Source organism: Cydia pomonella, chromosome 2, assembly GCF_033807575.1.
Source record: "Cydia pomonella isolate Wapato2018A chromosome 2, ilCydPomo1, whole genome shotgun sequence".
Taxonomy (NCBI): domain Eukaryota; kingdom Metazoa; phylum Arthropoda; class Insecta; order Lepidoptera; family Tortricidae; genus Cydia; species Cydia pomonella.
In genome coordinates, this window is record NC_084704.1 from 8620452 (window position 1) to 8641978 (window position 21527).

Sequence of the window (21527 nt, forward strand, 5' to 3'; positions counted from 1 at the left end):
TTTGACGTGGAGCTGAATTATACAGTCTATTTTGGAGTAGATATTTATTTTTAAAATAATTATTTAACGGTAATTAAATATAAAAATTCAAAACTGTGTTAGCGTTAGTCGGGTTTAAGGAATATGATTAAAACTACAGTGGGTACCTACACCGTGTCCAATAAGTTCGAATACAAACTTTTAGCACTTGCTGTATAGACATACGGATCGCTGGATATAAAATTCTTATTTTAATTTAAAAAGTATATTGACATAAACATAGTACTATAATTTCATGAGTCACGTATTTTTAGTTTGGCTTGAATACACGATGAAGTACGTTCGTGAAGAAATTATTAGAAAATTCCTTAAAGGCGACAGGCCATGTGCTATATTCAAGGCGTTACAACCGCATGGAATTAAACGGAATCTGGTTTATACTACTATAAAAAGGTATAAAGAGATCTCTTCTACAGAGGACAGGAAAAGATCCGGTCGGCCCCGCTCAGCTAGAACTGAAAAAGTGGTAAAGGCTATGAGAGCGAATTCGGCGGAAAAAACACCGATCTATTAGAAAATTAGCTGCTGATCTGAAAATTTCCAGGGGATCTGTACATAATATATTGAAAAAAGATCTTGGATGTCATGCTTATAAAAAACGAAAAGTACATGGCATTTCAGATGCAACCAAGAAAAAGAGAGTAGAAAGATGTAGCACCATACTTTCTTGGCACGCAGGTGACGAATTTGTTTTCTCAGACGAGAAACTCTTTGTGTTAGAGCAGCCTCATAACGCCCAGAACGACCGGTTGTGGGCAGCACGGATAGAAGACATTCCAGAGTATGAAAAGAATGTGCCTAGGTTCCAGAGCTCACCATCAGTGATGGTTTGGGGTGCTCTTTGTAAGAGGGGCAAACTGCCTCTAGTTTTTATTGATAAAGGCGTCAAAATCAATGCGGCATACTATAAATCGGAGGTTTTGGAGAAAAATGTTGCCCCAAATTTAAAAAATATGTTTGCAGACGATTATTATGTTTTCCAACAAGACGGAGCTCCGTCGCATACGGCAAACGCTGTTCAAGCTTGGTGCAAGGCTAATTTGACCGATTTTTTGCCGAAAACTGAATGGCCACCAAGTTCTCCAGATTTAAACGTACTAGATTATTTCGTATGGTCATACATGCTCTCGAAACTAAATAATTATAAAGTCGCAAACCTGAGCCATTTTAAAAAGGTTATCATGCAAATTTGGGACGATATGCCGATGGATGCGGTGCGTGCCGCTTGTGACTCTTTTGAGAAACGTTTGAAACTTGTAAAAAAAGTTAAAGGTGGAGTTATTCCAAAACATTTGTTGTAAATATTGTATATAAATGTGGCTTTCATTTAATATAATTTTCATAACATAAACTACGCGTAAATTTATTTTATTAAGGATCATAACTGTATTCGAACTTATTGGACACGGTGTACATCTTTGTGCAATATTTAAGAAGCTGGATCTTACTTTTGAGACAGTGGATAGAGACGCAGCTCAAGTGTCTCCGCGCTGTGAGCTCTTGAAATAGATATACCGATGATGTCACGGTTTATAACATGAGACTCCAGACGGCAGGCTTTTCTTGTCATCTGAGGATTTAGAGTAGTTGGCCAATTAAGCGCCATGAAAATACTATCACAATTCTACTAAACAGGAATGATATCGAACTCAAATAAAGCAAGCAAATAGATTAGCATCGCAAAATGCGCCCAATGTGAAACATTAGCGAGATGTGAGCGCCGCCGCGTACGCTATTGATTTACAAAGCCTGATACCGCATTTTAACTGACGAGAACCAGTGTCAATATTATTATGTTTGAAGAAATACTACGCATCTACATACACATAGAAGAGTAGTTCAGTAGGTTAAGTGGGTGTGTCTCTTACTAAATTGTTAATGCGGTGCAATTTGTCTTACGAAACACGAATGATTGGGTCCGAGTTACTACCGTAGGTCGTTATGAAAACAGTTTATAAAATATGTAATCAATTATTTTTATGTTTTACAACAATAAAGTATTAAATGAATGGCCCAGGGCCCTTTGGGATAAGACCAGGACAATCTCCGGTTTGTAAAAGAGTTGACTAACTTATTTTGTTAATGACATAAACTCCATTTGAATACCATTTTTAGGTACCGTCAAAGAATTTTATATTTAATATAATAATAGGAATTTAATTTTTCACCGTGACAATAGTATGAGGTCCCTAGCCAAGCCTACCCAAGCAGGTAAGTAAATAAGTTTTGTTTTGGGCTAAGAATATATTATTTCCTCATAAGTTTTATGGAAAACATTGCGTTTAATGATTTTTTTTTAATTAAGTCTAAACACTCTTCTTTTTTAAACCAAAATTCTAAATAGGATAAAGTAGGGTTATATAGGTAGGACAGGTAGAAATATGTCCTATTTTTTTATGGGAATAGGTACTTAATCTCAAACATTAGTCAAGCGAACCGCAACCACCTCCATTGTTTCATGAACGGAAAAGATACACTGATACCATGGGAAAAACAAATCTTACATATCTTAAAATAGTGCTACTTTGCTCCAATATTTGCTCCACTTTGAGGAAATTTTTAATATTTTTTAAACTATTCATTATTACCTAAATATTCAGACTTATTAATATTAAGCAAAGCAAGACCATTTTATCTAACCATATTTTTTACCAGGAAACCGAAGTCATAATAGTACATTACGATACAAGTGCGAAAAATAGGAAATTCGAAACGAGTGGCGATAAATTAAAACACGACCGAAGGGAGTGTTTTAAATCGACACGAGTTGCGAATTACCTATTCGCACATGTATCGTACAACGTTTTACAGTACATATCCCTTTAAATGTTCGACACAGTAACGTAATATGCTACTTCTCGCACTAGTGCTATAAAGTAGCCCCATATGTACTGTAAAATATTATTTTATATATCTAAAGCAATTCATATGGAGCAAAAGATACCCATTGTTTGGGGATTTTTGCTCCTACCTATAGTTTACTTAGGGGCGCAAAGTTACCCCATTGTAGTTTATTTAGGGGAAAATAGCGCTTTAATTCGCTCGCAAAGATTTGGTGAACGTCAATTATATTTGGTGATCATGAATTATATTTGGTGATCATTGATTACATTTGGTGTTTGAATAATATTTTAAGTGCAGTCGTGACTTAAATAGCTACTAGTGTAATTTTAGACTTGATTTTGTTGGTGTTTAGTATATTTTTTGGCATTAAGTATATTTGTTTTGGTAACAGAGCGTAGGTTATGAAAGTATTAGTGGTCATTTTAATTCTTGCCGTTCTTAAGCTTGCCTACTTTCACTTTTGTAAGTGAATAGGTCGAAACTTCGCGGGCATGTTCGCTAATGCAGTCTTTTGATAGCTCTCCTTTCAAGCATTATCTACGCTTACTCTAATGTCAATTATAACGATTCCTTATTTAATTTAAATACCTTTAACCCTTTAATGCTTAGTTAAATATTTTCCTTTAAATTGTTCTTACGATGCAAATCCAATATTTTAATGTCGTCGTCCGGCCCAATCGACAAGATGAGCTCCGTCCGACCAACTTTAAATGGATTATCGGAGGCGTTGGAGAAACGCTCGAGGCTTCGCCGCTTTTCAACAAGATTACGATCAGAATTTGCCTGATAAATTAATAAAGAAAATGTGGTCCTCACTGGTGTCTTAAGAACCTCAAGTGTTGCCTTGTTTGTTATCGTTTCGTAGATATTAGATACCCACTCGGGGAATCGGCAGTAAAAAACTATCTCTGAAATTGTTCAGTAAAGATAGGTATTTACAAAATACGTTGACACTTTTAGAAGCTTAACTCTTGTTTGCGATACCTACCGTGCAAATCACCTTTCACACCGGATTTTAAGGGACCTTAAATCGGCAAAAGCTAATAAACTGTACTTAAGCCTAATGGTTTACCCCAGGACTCTGAACACTTTTAGGAAAACGTATCATACGTTAACATACTATCTCGCTCTTACTGTTCCGTTAAGTAAAGGATGGGACTAGCTTTATACAGAATTTGATCACTGTGAAACTTCATTGAATATACTTAGGCAATGTAGGATCAAGCTGGTTGTATTGTTGTAGTAGCTTTGTACTCTGTGCAGAAATTAGGTTCCAGAAGTTAAGTAGACCCGTATTTCAATAAACTATAAATGGAGCGGATAAGATTGGATGTGAAGATATAGGTATATTTTGCTTTGCTTAAACAAATACTTTTGCGATAAGATTGGTTAACTGTTTTCCACCACATTTAAGTTTCTCATGCAGTACGCTTGGTACATAAATACTATACATCAAACTAATAATATAACTACAATTTGGAATAATCACCCCAATTTCTTAATAAATAAATAGACATTTTGTTGTAACAACTAAAGTGCGTTAGTCAAGATTAATTGTGGATTTAGGCTAATTGTTTTTTTCCACACCATTAGCTGTAATTGAGGTTGCGTAGGAAATAACATCAATTATTTACTAAAAATACTGCCGTAAGTACCTATAAATGGTTCTAATGGAATTACATGTTACTTTTGCGATCTTAGACCGCCTTCACCAGTGCGGACCGGCGTGCTTATAGTACATTGTGCAACGAGGGGGTAAGCATTTTACTTAAAGCAAGAATTATTACTTTGCTAATCCGCGAGAAAATAACGTGTTAGTCAATCAGTGCTAACCCGTTAAAGTAAAATAGCAAAGTAATATTTCTTGCTTTAATTAGCATGGATTTCCGCAAAGTAACGCCTGATTCTATTATTATTAGCATTTTACTTATAAGCTACTTGGTTTGTATGAATTAGTGACATAATTAAAAAAGAAAGCTGTAACTCCCTAAGGGGTTATAGGTTTTTTCCCACAATCAATTACTCCCGCGGAAACAATATAGGCATTTTCCCTTCAGTACCCTTTACTTTTTTTTTAATAAGATCCTTTTCGAGCAAGTGTGATGAGATAGTTATTTACGATACAAGTGCAAAAAATACGAAATTCGCAACGAGTGGTGATAAATTAAAACACGACCGAAGGGAGTGTTTTTAATCGACACGAGTTGCGAATTACCGATTCGCACGTGTATCGTACAACGTTTTCAGTACATATGGCTCTTTAAAGTTTCGACATATGCACGAAAAATGCTCATTCCCGCACGCGTGCGGGAAAGTAGCACCATATGTACTGTAAATTAATTATAGGTACTGTAACAGGATAACAATTAACTATAGCCCAATAATTAAACAAAACCATTGCATCATCTTGTTTAGTTATCCCCTTGTATAATATTAAACAAGATAATTGCATCTTTACCTTATAATTTACTATGATGTAATTTAATAAAGAAAATAAATAAACTTCCACACTCACTCAAACAGCTTTGTTCTTCTGACTCCTTTGTACTGCTCAAGAAATTTTCTCATTTACGATATATTCGTTTATTGCCCCGTTATTTTCAATGCCTAGAGTTTACACCCTCTTTTAATTTTATCGGTTCTTGTAGTCCACGTGACAAGAATTATTTTTCCTCGACTTTAATTGCTGACTCGTATGTTATGAGATCATTGCCGTCTTATTTTCCTGCAAAAACGTATATTTATTTATTTAGGCTCACAAAACAGGTGACAGTTGTTTCGTGAGATATATTGGAGATATGTTCTTAGGCTTTTATCCTAAATATGTGTGCACAAGAAGAACAAAATTTTCCACAAATTAAATTCGTAAGAAAGCTTTGTTACAAATATATGGTAGTTATTACAAATCAATAACGATATCAGTATTATATATGTTAGTACAATGGGAGAAAAAAAGAGAAGAATAAAAAATACAAGCATAAAAACGAATTATGATATCTAATAATACTTTTATAAATCTCGTATTCAAAAAGACGTCCAGAGAAGGATGTGCAGAAACTGTGTTGTTGTATAGGTACGCGACACACTCTAGTGATCGGATTATAATAAAATGTGTTATTTTTGTAAATTTGTAGCTTTGAAATTCTGTGTGAGGGTTTGCGTTTTTTCATTCGTGTAATTAGGGTAACTCGCGATAGGAGAGGACAGTCAATATAGGGTAGGTGCGTTAGATTTCGTCCAATTATAGGACTTGCCAACTTTGAAATGCGAAAAAAATCTTTAAGTAAATTTACTTATTGTATTTTTTTGTATTACTCAATATGAGTCTATTTTAGGTTAATATTACTTGAGTATAAATAATATTCACAGTTTTTTGTATTAAAAATATATTTATTTTAGTTTGCAGTTGAAAATCGATTATATATTTAGTTTTTAGTTCTTATGTTATATGTAAATATTTTTTAGTTGGTTTTATAGCTTCTACCCACGACTTCGACCACGAATGATTATTTTCATGATAAACCTAACCTATGTCCTACCTTGCGACTCAAGGAATTTTCATAGCAAATTCAACAATCCTTAATTTCGGTCCAGAATCAATGGTACAAAATACCATTTTATTCACACACCGTTGACAAAGGAGTGGATGTAAACTAAATGCCTGCTTTAATAGGCGATCATAGTGAGAGGACAATAATTGAATGTATATTTAAATAAAATCATCATACTAAATATTCGCTTAGCTATTTGGGTTTCCGTCCGTTCGTTCACGAAAACTACATTTATCATTAAATTGGTATGTTAGTTCTCGTCCACTAAATTTCTCTAAGATATCTGTAAAGAACTTCATAAAACTGGTAATTTTTGGTTTTATTGTACTTCAAAGTATACGTGCTAAAAATATTACTTAAAATAGCTAGAATGGTAATAAACTTTCCATGAACATTTTTCCAGTCTGCCCTTTTTAGGGTTCCGTAGCCAAATGGCAAAAAACGGAACCCTTATAGATTCGTCATGTCCGTCTGTCTGTCCGATTATGTCACAGCCACTTTTTTCCGAAACTATAAGAGCTATACTGTTTAAACTTAGTAAGTGGATGTATTCTATGAACCGCATTAAGATGTTCACACAAAAATAGAAAAAAAAAACAATAAATTTTGGGGGTTCCCCATACTTAGAACTGAAACTCAAAAAATCTTTTTTCATCAAACCCATACGTGTGGGGTATCTATGGATAGGTCTTCAAAAATGATATTGAGGTTTCTAATATCATTTCTTTCTCAAATGAATAGTTTGCGCGAGAGACACTTCCAAAGTGGTAAAATGTGTCCCCCCCCCCCCGTAACTTCTAAAATAACAAAATGAAAAAACTAAAAATAATATATGATATACATTGTCATGCAAACTTCCACCGAAAATTGGTTTGAACGAGATCTAGTAAGTAGTTTTTTTTTAATACGTCAGAAAATTAAAAAAAAAAAATTTTTTCATCAAACCCATACGTGTGGGGTATCTGTGGATAGGTCTTCAAAAATGATATTTAGGTTTCCAATATCATTTTTTTCTAAACTGAATAGTTTGCGCGAGAGACACTTCCAAAATGAAAAAATGTGTCCCCCCCCCCCCCTGTAACTTCTAAAATAGCAGAATGAAAAATCTAAAAAAAATATATGATATACATTACCATGCAAACTTCCACCGAAAATTGGTTTGAACGAGATCTAGTGAGTAGTTTTTTTTAATACGTCATAAAATTAAAAAATAAATTATTTTCATTAAACCCATACGTGTGGGGTATCTACGGATAGGTCTTCAAAATGATATTGAGGTTTCTAATATCATTTTTTTTTCTAAACTGAATAGTTTGCGCGAGAGACACTTCCAAAGTGGTAAAATGTGTGTCCAAAGTGGTAAAATCTTGAACAAGATCTAGTAAGTAGATTTTTTTTTAATACGTCATAAATGGTACGGAACCCTTCATGCGCGAGTCCGACTCGCACTTGGCCGCTTTTTTTTTCTTGGTTTTATGACCACTGAAAGGCAAGAAAGCGAAGCTACAACTGATATATTTTATTTTTTATTCGCTACTTACGAAAAATATTTTTTATGTATATAGATCTATTCTTAAAACATTAAGGATTGTAATAAGTCTAAAATTGTGGGGTATGGTAGGTTAATACTCCAATTATACGCAACTTTTTGTAGCAACTACATCAAGTCGACGGAAACTAGCGCTGGGCGGTAACTATGTAGCACACTAACCCTATGAGTGGATGATTTTATAAACAATAACTCGCTGCATTGTTTCGCTCCCTTAATGCAGTTACGTTAGTATTGTAGCCGGCTAACTAGAACGGTAAATGGAAATGGTCCCTATAGTAAAAACAATTTAATAATAAAAATATGTAGGAGATCGGGACTGGCCTTTTCGTCCGTATCTTCATCCACGGAGCCGAGCTATTATTGAATATTGGCCTTGGGTGCTACTGTAAGTCCGACGTTGCAAGCTCACTAAGGCACAGGTAGAGAACAACTCAGTTAAATAAGCAGCGATAATCGTGCGTCTCGAGATTAAGAGAAAAAAATAAGGGCTGCAACATTTGTGCTTAAATGTTGGGTCGGAAGCTAAACCAAACCTCATTCATTTACAAGAACCAGTGAGTTAAATAAAAATAAGCCTTGGATTAGGTTTAAAAATACGCAAAAACTTAAAACTATTATGCATATATACAATGTTTTCTGCATAAGAGGCAAACTACTTATATGAAGTAGTACTTGTAACACAAATAAATCATGAGTAACACTAAATAAATAAAATGAGAGTTGTGCGATTTGCAGTAAAATTCTGAGAGAAAATTCGCTCGAGTAAACAAAAGACGAGCGCAAGTCTTAATTTTTTTATACCACCGGCCAGTGCGCGCGGTGATTGCACCATGCAGGTTTGCCAGGTTACTGTATTCACTGGGACTACAAAAAGTTAGTAATTATCCATCTCACAAAATCGGCGACACGGTCGGGTCGGTGCCTCAAACATGTTTCCCTAGGTACTTTATATTTACGCTCAACGAGGGGAGGGAGGGTTATTAGGGTCGGCAATGCGCATGTATCTCCTCTGGAGTTATAGGCGTACATAGGCTACGGAGACTGCTTACCACCAGGCGGGCCGTATGCTTGTTTGCCACCGACGTAGTATAAAAAATAATAATTGATATTTCTCTCTGACATGTCTATTAATAAGTCACATCGTATATTGCCTTTTTTGCGATAAAGATTGAATGCTCTTTGAATGTCAACGGATGAAAAATATGATGACACTGAAGTGACACATAGGGGAAAATTTACTGCAGTCGAAATCAAAAGTGACATAATGTGATTTATGGCGACATCGTGACTCGGTCACGATTCTCAAACACAAGAGCGCAGAGGTTCTTCCTAATTGACGGTATTAAATTTATTGTCACTACTTACTTATCATCTTGCTTGCACTTATAGATTGGTAAGAGAAGTAAGTACCTATGCACTAAGAATGTTATTGATATTATATGTGTTAATTTAAACATAGGTTAATTCGAACGTACACTGTCATTAGAACGATATTTGCATCATGTTAAGTAGCTATCATGCATTCCGCATTTGGTGCATTCAAATATCGTTCTGATCTCAGTGTACGTTCGAATTGGCCTGATTAAGTGCCAATGCGAGCTACGCGCTACGAGCGTAGCTATTAAAAGAGATCCCATCTAACAAAGCTGAAATTGTTAACATCAATTTTATACCCACAGCAGGTTGTAGTTTATAATAAAATGAATTTTAGAAAATCAACACTTAGGGGGTGAAGTGGTTGGTGAAAATTCGTGTGAAAGAATACCATCAACCTAAAACTATGCATAATATATATTTCATCACAAGGAGGCAAAGTCTCTCCAGGTTCAATGTCGCTTGTGAGTATGGGATCGTCAACGATTCGTACAGCGCGCCTTTGGACTGATTATTATTTGGATTGATTATTTTTTAGATATTACCGGGGACGCACGCTTGGGACATCATTATTAAAAGGCAAGATGAGAAGACGTGCTAATAAATAGAAAGCAATACTTGTTATTTAGATATTACGTAACAAAAGGTGTACAATTTCAACGACTAAATCTATCAATTTTACATTTTTGCTCTAAAATCGGTACCGGGCTCTTAACATTTAAAAGATATCCTGCGGCCTGATAGTATGTACTAATTAAATTCATGAAATTGATAGTCTTATAATACCTAAGTATAGTTTAAGTAAATATAGCAATTAGCTATATCTCTTAACATAAATACGTAGACGTAAACTACAAATATTAAAAATAACCTACCTTGTATTATAGTATTTGGACAATTATTTTCCTTTTTTCTCCAAAAAAGGGAGGGAATGATGTAGGGACATGGCGGTGACGCGTGTTTAGAGTCAGCGTTTTTGATATAAGTACACGTTTAACTCAGTCAGCCGCTCAGTGCAAGGCATCCAGTGCGCACATAATTAACTAACACGATCCCGCGGCACCGCCTGGTCTGGTCCCAGTTTAGCCTTGTGTAAAGCTTATTGTTGCAACTTTCAGATATATTTATGGAGTCAGAATAAATCAGTGTAAAAGCGAACTTAATTTACATCCTCTCCTAATAATTTATTAGGATAGGATGTAAACTAAGGTGATTTAATCACCTACACCTAAAGTATGATGATAGATTTGATGAATGATGTGTTGTAGAATTGAGTCGTGATTACAAATACAGGTATTTATTGGATCCCCATTACATATGTAAACTCACCTACGAAAATCTCTGCTCCAACAGGCGTAGATGACCGGGTTCATTGAAGAGTTGACCCAGCCTAGCCACGTGACAATCATGTTGACCACCTCCTCGTGCGCGATGCACGCCGAGCAAATCCCCGATAGCAGGTTCACCACGAAAAATGGCAGCCAGCACACTATAAACACTCCCATCACTATTCCCAAAGTTTTTGCTGCTTTCTTCTCTTTCGCGAATTTGGCCAGTTTACGCGACAAAGAGAAGTTTTTTGGCAAATGTTTGCCATGAGTGGCGACGTTCGTAAGGCGCGTGGAAGAACGAGAGAGGCCGTTGTTCTGCAGCGCCGTGAGCGGCTCCTGGTCCGCTTCCTCTGGCGTACATACGCCGTGGCAAGCGTCGCTGCGCTGACGTACCGTGCCACCACGGTGGATTCTTAACGTCAACTCTAACTCGCCACTCGGGCGCATTATCGACTTAGTGCCGATTTTCAACGATCGCGTCTGAATAGTCGCCGCGCGATAAATGCGATAATAAGTGAACACCATCACAAACAGAGGCAAATAAAACGATATTGTCGATGAGAATATAATGTATCCTAAGTTTTCCGTAAACGGACACTTATAATCCGGCACTTCCTCCAATCGCACGGCTCGCCACCACGCAATAGCGGGAAACGATATAGTCCCGGAACATACCCATACGGCCGCAATCAGGAAAGCGGCTTTCCGTCCGCTCATTTTCATTGGATATGTTATGGGGTCGGTAATAGCCCAGTAGCGGTCAAGAGAGATCACGCACAAGTTAAGTATGGAAGCAGTGCTAAATAAAACGTCTAATGACCGCCAAACATCACACCAATCCACTCCAAAAAACCAGGTATGCTCTAACACTTCGTACATTGCCGAAAATGGCATTACTACTAAACCGACGAGGCAATCCGCTACTGCAAGGGACGTCACAAAATAGTTAGTGGAGGTGTGTAGATACCGTTCCCGCACGACAGCTAGAATGACTAGCATGTTGCCGAACACTGTCGTCAAGGAGAATAGGAGCAAGAAGCTAACGAGTAGCGCTCGGTCTTGGAGCAGCTTAACATAGTCGTCCCATGTATCTCCGCTCGTAGAGTTCAAGCCAGTGGAGTTTTCGAAGGTGGCATTAAAGTCGAGGACAGGGTTGTAGGTAGTAGCACCGAAATCATACTCTGGTCCTTTTAGTATCTCCAGTTGGCCTCTTGCCACTAGTATATCCAGATCGCTGGCATTCATATTTTTCCAATAATTACTTCCTAGCTAGGACCATGGTAGGTGTTTATGTTTTCCTTGTTTCGCTCGCAGCCATTTCGAGATTACATTCTTGGCAGGCATTGTATTTGCGTATTCGGAATTCTGGCACATATTTCGTTGGCATATTTTTTCCGCTTCCAGCTACGTCTAGCCACACTGCAACAGAAAGAAAATATATGGTTATTTACGAAACAATTGCATTTTGATGGAGTATATCGATCGGGCGCACCTAATATCGGGGATCGTTCTTACTCCTTAAATGGAAAACAATTTGAGTGTTGATAGATATATTTATATGCAATGATCATTGTTTGAGTGCTCATGAGAGACTTTCGGTAAGAAAAAGGAACTTTCTGTATGGGAAGAATACTTACTCTAACCTTACAGTTGCGATATATGAATATCGGTAAGTAAAACAACTTTTAACAGCCTAATCGAATATACAGACTCAATAGACTCTTCATTATGTCATCAGATGTCTATCATAATAATAATATAATAATAGTTCTTTATTTACAGGTGAACACCCATTTCAAAAACATTATGTACAATGTAAAAATACAAAGTTCAATATTTAAATATAAAAATAAAATAGTAAACAATGTAAAATGTACAAAAAAATACCTAAAATTAATAAAAGTTAGGCAATCATAGTCAGGATCGTCACTTCCTGTTCCTCTCACGGTGCACGGCAATCCAGTATTTACGTATAGGATTGTCCAGATACCCGGACAGCTCACGGAGAATACTGTTGTCAGACGTTCTTAGGTTCTTAAAAAAATAACTTTGACTAACCCTGGCTTACGTGAGATTCGAAACCACATATTTGGATTGCCGGTCCAACGCGCTACCAAAACGGTGGCCATGTGTCATTAATGTAATCATGACACAACACGTCACTAGCGATATCTGTATAGTTTTGATAAAAAGGTTTATAATCTAAATATTATAATGTAACGCATCTCATCCAAAGAATCTCATCTCTCGAGCCGGCTTAACATAACAATGAGTTCGTATCCCACCTTGGCCAGAGTTGATAATGGTTCTTCTTTTCATGTGATAGACAGATGTCTATATGTTGATATACAATTTATTGATTGTAATGTTGTACGTCCCACATGAAAAAGTAAAAATCAATATGCGTATGAAAATGTATTCTATGTAATATATATTAACTTTTACTGATTTACTGTCAGTGCTACACACACGTAACACGAGTTTATCCGTTTGTAGCGAAAATCGCCAACGAAGAGAAAAACCCGCCTAGCAGCTGGCAGTGGTTGTGTTAAAAGTCATTTACTTATTCAAAATCAATAAACTTCTGAATTTGATACAGATTGTAGTCCGTCGATCAATCATTTTTAGATGGAATGCGTCAATCAAATGAATTGTTTTCGTGACCGAGCGTTCTAGGTCGTTACATTCCTTTTTGTTTGTATCTCTACAAGATAACTTAAGATTTATAATTCATATTCATATTAATAGAGTGATACGTATGTACCGATTATAATATATTTTTGATGTATTATGTGTATGTAAATGTCCTTTTTTGTTCGGATATGTAATATAAAAATATATATAAAGGCATTAAGCACAACATTGCTATTGAATTGCTAGATGCGATTTTTTCGATGACGGACATTGTGGACGTAAATTGTCATAAAAGCTCAACAAACTGCAACGAATCGATGACGCTTTTCAACAAGGTAGCCGGAGTTATTTTTAACATGATAATGAAAACTATCTATCTCTAGAGCACAGCTGTAGATGTGCGATTGCAATGCGCTTTATTGTCTTTGAATTTTATATATTGGGTTGAAATTTTCATTTTAGAATACATGCCCTGGCTACAGTCGTCGCAGCAGTCAGATACTGACAGACAGTTCACGATCACTTAAAAAGAAATTTCATTAGCGAAGTTTTCACATCGTTCCGTGAAAACTTTGATGAACCGTATTTTAGCCACTGAACGTTTCATGTCAATGAAAATAAACTAACTTTTAATGCGATTTATATTTTATGTTTGGTTTACGTAGGCTGCTAACCTGGGGCAATGTTTGACATTGATCATATTGAGAAATATTTCTGTTGCTCAAGATGCTGCTCATGGCACATTGTAGTACAATTTATTAGGCTTAAATAAAATCTATCTACCTAAAACTTGTGTCTGTGCAAATACCAAATAAGTCTATTTCCGTCTAACTACGTCATATTCCAAACTTTGTCATTACCGAAAGGGTCTCAATGCATTCGTATGCCTTATGCCGAGTAAATCGCGTCATCACAGCCATGTGTCCTTGGGCTGGGACATAAATAGCGCTTAGCGAGCAGCCGGCGAGATCAAACGAATTGTGCTCCATGGGCCGTGATCGGCCCGTGCACATGAGGGCTCCGATCCGCTATACTACGACCCAGGCAAACTTTACTCCGTTAACGTAGCTTTTCACTTGTTTCGCGTATTCACCTGAACATGGTTTTGATGGGTTTCTTTGTTTTAACCCCGCAAGCCCTGTAAATACGCTTTACATCTCTGATTTGGACTTCTCCTTTAGCAGTGTGATTTTGTGCCTAAACCATAATTACTATTATGGTTAGATGGTCCCGGTTTCGAATCTAGGCTTCTAATAATGATACCACACTATTATAAACCGCGTAGGTAGTTGAGTATTTACAGTTTTAAGTTCACGTCTTTTCTGTGAACATACTCAAAGGCCTTGAAACTTTATCCGCATATAAAAATACTCCTTTTTTTGTCTTATGTGATAAAACTAAATACTTAAATGCTTTTACAAAATATTGTCTAGAAGAGAAGAAGCTTGCCTGTGATCAAGAACGTACTCGTAACGTCACGATCAACACCTCAGGAGAAATAATAAATGTAAGTGTACCTAAATATGCGTTAAAGTCCCGTTTTAGATTCCAGTAGGTACTCATGAAACCTTATCAGCAGGCAATAAATAGTTTACTATAAATTGCTATAAGCTCATGTCTAAAAGTTTTAATCAACATTGTTTCTCAAACCTAATTAGCGGTATTAATTACGCGGTTTGTTATCGACTCAGGCCGGGACTTTGAGATCCGGGGTGACGTCATTAATCTTCCGGGATCCTTGATTGATAGCAGTCCCACGACGCCTCAAATTGAGGGACTTCCATGCATGAGACAAGCATGTGGGGATCTATTAGTCGAGTCGACCAAATTGATTGGAAGATTTCTGCAAGTCTATTGATGAAATTGGTAGGTATTATTTGGAAGCATGTAATATTTTAAAAACATATTGCTAAAAATACACATTCGATTAATTACATTAAAAAATGTACTCAATATACTGTACAAGTGTACATGTACTGTTTCGACAATACGCTGCAGAGAAAATAAACATTGTGATGCCGATTGTGATTAGTGCTGAAGAAAAATGTTTTGTGTATCTTTTATGCCTTTTATGGTATTCCATTGATTACGAATAATCATTTCGTTGCGGTTCATCATCACTTTTGGCGCCCAGACGCGGCTATGAAGGGCTTAACAATGAGAGCAATTTTTGCGTTTAAAGTTTATTTTATAAATACTAAGGTTGTGTAAGGCTGTCAAAAAGCGGACCTTGGTATCCTTTAGGATGTAACATGAATAACATGATGGAGGATGAAGTGACTAGTGAAAACTTACTGCGAGTAATAAAGATTTTTGTGGATATTAAGTCCCCATGTCGCAGTTTTGTGACTTGTTGTTTAAGTTTCTTACTAATTTTCTACCTAATGTTTTTGTTTTTTTTTGTCTATCGAAATCGGCTATCAAACAAATGTACTTAAGACTTTTTTGCTGTGATCCCTTCTAATGTATGCCTTGTTATCCGTAACTCTCATTTATCCTCCGGCGATGACACTAGGCAATCATTTTTATTATCAGCTTGAGTCATCAGATAAGTTGCGGACCGAAAAAAAAATTTGCAATTAGGAAATTGAATAATTAATAAGAAATCGAGCAGTATGTGATCGCTTTACTTTTACTCAGAGCGACCAAACGGTAGTGAGCGGTAAAACAAAAAACTGAATAAGAACATTGTTTTGTCAATCTTCAATAATATGTCACTTGTAAGTAACTATTTTATAAAATTAAATTAAAACAAAGCTACTTTTGGAGAGCGCCCTTCTCGGGGCTTCTTACCGCCCGAGGGGTTAATTAATAACAGGAATAAGTAATTAATACATTTCTAATAATGAACCTATAAATTCTGCTTATGATGATACAATGAGATTTATAAGTAAATGAATTATAACGAATTGACTTCTTTTCTTATAATATAGTCGTAAAATGTAAAATTAGTTAGTGTTTGCTTCTTTGTTATTTTATAGTCATTATTGTACATGACATAATAATAAAGTATACCTACTCGTAATTTGTTGCGATGACATCTAAATGCTAAAGCATCTGGTTTTTATACTTTTACGTGTTTCACTTTGAAACTAGACATGCACGAAGTTTTTTACTTGAATTATTAAAGCTGGATGCGGTTTTTAAAACTGACCTATTACTAGCAGGCTGACTGAGAGCGTAATAAGTAAGTGGTCAGCTCAGCAATTCCGCGGCGTACTCCGAGCTATATGAGACCTTGAACAATGTTAGTAATTAATGACGCACAGCGCGGGAAAATCACCAATCATCCCTTTAGACCAAAGATACATTGATTGAGTAAGATACGTAAAATCGAAGACAGTTTTGTGCTTGGAATTTGACAGGTAACGCTGTACAGCTCCATATATTTTGCGGTAACTCTGATTGTCAAAAGTTGACGTTTGACAATTCAGTGACCGCAAAACATGGCGCAATACAGCGTCATCAGTTTTGGATGTCAAAATAAGGAGCATGTTTTTTCTTAGACTTTACTTCTCTATTACAATCAATTCTCTTTATTTTAGACAATTTTTATGTATTATACAATGTAGTTATAACTCCTACCTAATACTAGCATAGTTAGTAAACTCTATATTAATGAAACTTACAAGCCTCTATTAGTATACTTTGTTGTGGTCATTACAAATAGAACCAGAGATTAATTTTGGTTTGTAAGACGTAAACCATTAGAAGAGATAAAAACCTATATGTTATTGTATAATTATTGTCCTAGCTTTGCGTTGTGTCTTTGATATTTTATGTTAAAACCACTTAGCGTGGGCATGCACAGGAACTCCGCGCCGTGTATCGAGTGTTATGAGCCTTGAACACCGTGCATAAAACAAATGACGCGAGGATGCCCGCCCAAATTGTCGATTTACTCTTGAACCCCGTTTTTGGCGAATTTTCACTTACAATAGTAGCATTACGGGTCTAAAGGTTTATTTACATCAGTAAAATATCATTCACTGCTCAATAAATACTTGAAGAAAATGGACACATGCAGGCAGACCAAGGATATTTTAACTTCAAGCTCACCAAAATACTACTGAAAATACCTAGACACCAACTACGTAAAATAGTAGTATCAATTACAGGACATAACACACGAAGCAAATACCTATACAATATGGGTAAAACAGACAGCCCCATGTGCAGAGCGGGCATGGAAGAAAAGGAAATAACAAAATACATTCTCCTAAATTGCAAACAGGTAGAAGTATACCTACAGGAACAAATACCTAGGGACTCCGTGCACACTCAGAGTAAGATAGCATCCTGAAAGCTTTGCTAGGCTTCGTGGAGGAGCTGGAGGTGGTTAGAGTAGCGCCACCTCGTTTCACGCAAAATAGGCACAATGGTTGTCGATTTACAATTAACTGTGCTGTGTTATGTCCAGGAGCTGCGAAATTGCATCGAGAAATTATGTTTGGATTCATTGAATAAGTAATATATTAGTACATGTCGTATTATTTGCAAGGCTCAGAAAAACGCACGTCATTTTGAAAATATAACCTGGTTTCGTACAACAGAGACTTATACCAATGTCAACGATTTAATATGTCCCGATGACGTCCGTAGACTGTGAACGAATATTTTTTACTTATAAATGGGTAAATTATGGTTATATTTTCAAAATGACGGGCGTTTTTCTGAGCCTTCATTATTTGGTGAAAGTCGGGAAAAAGCTGATGCATAGTTTAAAAATAGTTAAGCATAATTAAATAATCTTTTTCATTCGTAGAAGGTGTACATGGCTGCGAGAATGCGTAGCGCATATTTAGATACCGTAAGTCACTTTAACCAGACATAGGAAGAACGTGATCGAATTTAACTAAAATGTAAAAATGTTATTCGGGCAAAACATAAAAAATAATATATAAGGTACCTGCGCCAAAGAAGACCCGGTTCTTTAATATGCCTCATTTCCAAATTTAATAGTTTTATAAGTGTGAATGGGTTCAAATTTTGCGGCAATGTGCGCTACTACCATAGACAAAACTGCAAGTTCATATTAAACATATCAAAAATAAAATTAACGATGGGCCTGTTTGATTTGATTAAAGGCACAAAATATAGAAAAAAGAAACAAGTTGTGAACTTAGTTTTTATAAATGAAGTCTGAAAAAGACGAGATCTTAGATTTACATCAATAGGTAAAACAAACAATCGAGCGCGCTTTGGACTAAACACAAAGGAGGCTCTTTACCTACATACACGACGAAAAAATCAAAAGTAAAAATCGTACGGACAAAATAGCTTATCATCAGGAGGAAAGCTTTTCTGCGATAAACCGAATAATAAGTACCTACACAACTTTGCAGAGTTCCATGGTAGATATACCAATAATAGTGAAATGGTAAACCAATATTAGTATACCTAGTAGGGAATGCTCCTGGTTCTCAGTTCGTTTGGCGAGAACCGGTTCTATATTTATATAAAAAACCAATACCGGGAGCACTCCCTAGTATAGTCAGCATCAAAAGTAGCGGATGAAACAACGCGCCAAAAGTATCTGGTATTCCGGATAAGTTTTCCAATTATAGATAAATTTCTAAAATTCGGGTCCAAAGGTATATCTTTTACAGTCTTAGGTGTTCTATATGAAAGACATCACTTTTTGTTAAGCTGTTACGGAATGGTAGATAATTATGAAGCGTTATTTGATCCGCTACTTTTGATGCTGACTGTACCTGGTGATTAACAAAAATTGTATCGGTGTACTTAAAAAGAATGTTCACTCTACAAGGGTTTGTCTGTAAGTTGTGAGCTGCTCATCAAATATTATTTATACAATTTCAATGCTAATTATGGCCGAAAACATATACATAAACATATTTAAACAAATGCGAATAGTTTTTTTTATTATAACTTATTACTGATATAAATGATTTTATATATTTTAACACTTTTTCTGAATACCTTAAATTTATACTTTTAATGAAACGACTTACATTACAGTAAATGTTAATGGATCATTCACCATCGTATTTAAATAAAACAGTCACAAATTTTTCCTGTTTAAACGCTTTTGGTTAGGGCCAGTTTAATTATCTTTATTCATGGTCACCCTACAACATCTAATTTATAAAGATAAAAAACCTCTTTAACCGTTACGACAGCTTTGATTATGATGAAAAAAAAATTGTCACACTTGAGTGAGATACGATATTTCAAAAGTAACTTGACTCTTGTATTATCTTCAATTTGTAGGGTGACCATGGATGTCTTAAATAAAATAAAACTTTTTTGTACATCAGAAATTAAATTGTAAATTACTGTTCATAAAATGATAGAACAGATGGAATCACAATAACTGATCACCATGACTGTTAGGTTTCGACACGAAAAAAAAAATGTGTGATCGTCGTGGAACACTCTGGAACAAAGTTAAAAAATGATTGTGACAGAATGAAAACTTACACTTTTTTTCGCCTAGTCCCTATCCGCCAAGTCCGTACCGTGCGATAAAGAACTTCTTTCAAAAATATTGAAAGAAAACCTAAATGATTTCTTTATACCACTTCAATAAGTATTGAAAGTTCCCTCTCAATGGTTAATGGCTATTTATACCAATAAATAATATTAGAATGGCATAAATAGAGCTGGAAACTTCTTAGCTACTATCAGACTAACCCTCGTATTTATTGAGAACCTGCAAATACTTAAGTAATGATGTTTTTTGATTAAAGTAATAGTTTAACAACAACACGGCAGTTAATTTTATTATTGTTGACGCTGAAATGTAAGAGTATTTTCTCCGTTTCTAGAAAGTAATAAAATGGCCCGCGTAAAGAATACGTAGTTTATGGTTGTCGGCAATGTAACATGTGGCCTGATGTGGCACACATTGTGTTCTGATTGATTACTACCGGCTTCTGAGTCGATGTCGCTTGCGGCAACGCGGAGTATATTAAACACATAGTTAATCCTATTTAGTTAATACGAGCTCCTGGTGCGGAAGCTTCAGGTTGCCTAATAGAATTATTTATGATTAAGGGAATCATTTCTACACAGAAGTATTTGACTATATGTATTTTTTGGGCGTATGTGAAGGAGACATACAAGAATGATGTAATAAAATTTGCAATTTAAGGAGTTAAGCACATTGACGTTAAGGCGACGACAAGACCGCTTATCCATACAAACGTAGTCCCGATTTTCCTCTCTCGATATTGACATTATGGAAAGTATTTTAAAATGATTTGATATATATTAACCATAGCTAGAGTCAGACCAAACTAAGTTGGCAGCGATTTTGATTGCATAGACTGTGCAAGTATTAAGTAAAAGTCATGATTTCATAAAAGTTTGACGTTTAAAATAACACTTATGCTGTCTGTGCTATCAAAATCGCTGCCAACTTAGCTTGGTCTGACTCTATGCCCCATTGTTTGACTTTATTTTTAATGCTCTTAACTTTTATAATAATTAAACATTACACAGGTAATATCAACAAAAAAAATCAGAAATTGAAACGGATTAACGAATTTTGAGTTCGATATTAAATCTTTATGATGTCAAAATACCTTTATAAACTCCTAAATGAGAAACTCATTGTAGATATGCTAATAAAGCGTAAGTACCTATCGAATGGACACGTAGTTTAGTTTCCACGTGGAGCACGTGGCGGGGCGCGGTGTACGCATTGAGTTTAGATGCGAATCAGCGCCTAGTACTTCATCACCTAAAGTATCGACTTTATTCACTAAGTTTTTCGAAAAATATCACATAATTATTAAATTAAAAAAGACCAGGTATAATATTATTTTCACCAGTTAGGTACATTATTTCATCCGTTGATACCATAGTTGCTATACGACAATAGCCAACATATACAGTCAATTGCAAAAATATGTATAGAAAGAATCGTCTCACAAATATGGTACTACGCTCTTATTACACTGGAATAAGATGCTATGGGACATATTTTTGAGTAACATGTGTACACCCATATTTTTACACTTGACTGTACAACGGCCTCCCAGCCTGGTCGGTAGTGACCTTGCCTACGAAGCCGGAGGTCCCAGCGTGCGGGTTCAAAACCTGGCAAGGACATTTATTTGTGTGTTTATCGCAGATGTTTCGTATCCACAGTCGTCTAGTATCCACAACACAAGACTTATTGAGCTTCGTGTGGGGCTAGCTCGATTTGTGTAAGATTGTTCCATAATATTTATA

The 21527-nt window shown here is 35.8% G+C and overlaps 1 protein-coding gene across 4 annotated transcripts in view; it reads right to left on the bottom strand.

Moving 5' to 3' along the window:
• The window catches only part of LOC133533184 (dopamine receptor 2-like), a 170234-nt gene that overhangs the window by 45300 nt on the left and 103407 nt on the right, over positions 1-21527 (bottom strand). For 3 of the 4 annotated variants that reach the window (XR_009801826.1, XR_009801828.1, XM_061872145.1), the window contains one exon: positions 10690-12110. Coding sequence is in view for 2 of the 4 variants with exons in the window: in XM_061872145.1 (XP_061728129.1) it covers positions 10690-11936 (1247 nt within the window). In the remaining 2 variants the exon portion in view is untranslated. Of the gene's footprint in view, positions 1-10689; positions 15835-21527 lie in introns of those variants that run through there. The other variant, XM_061872147.1, reaches the window with a different exon arrangement.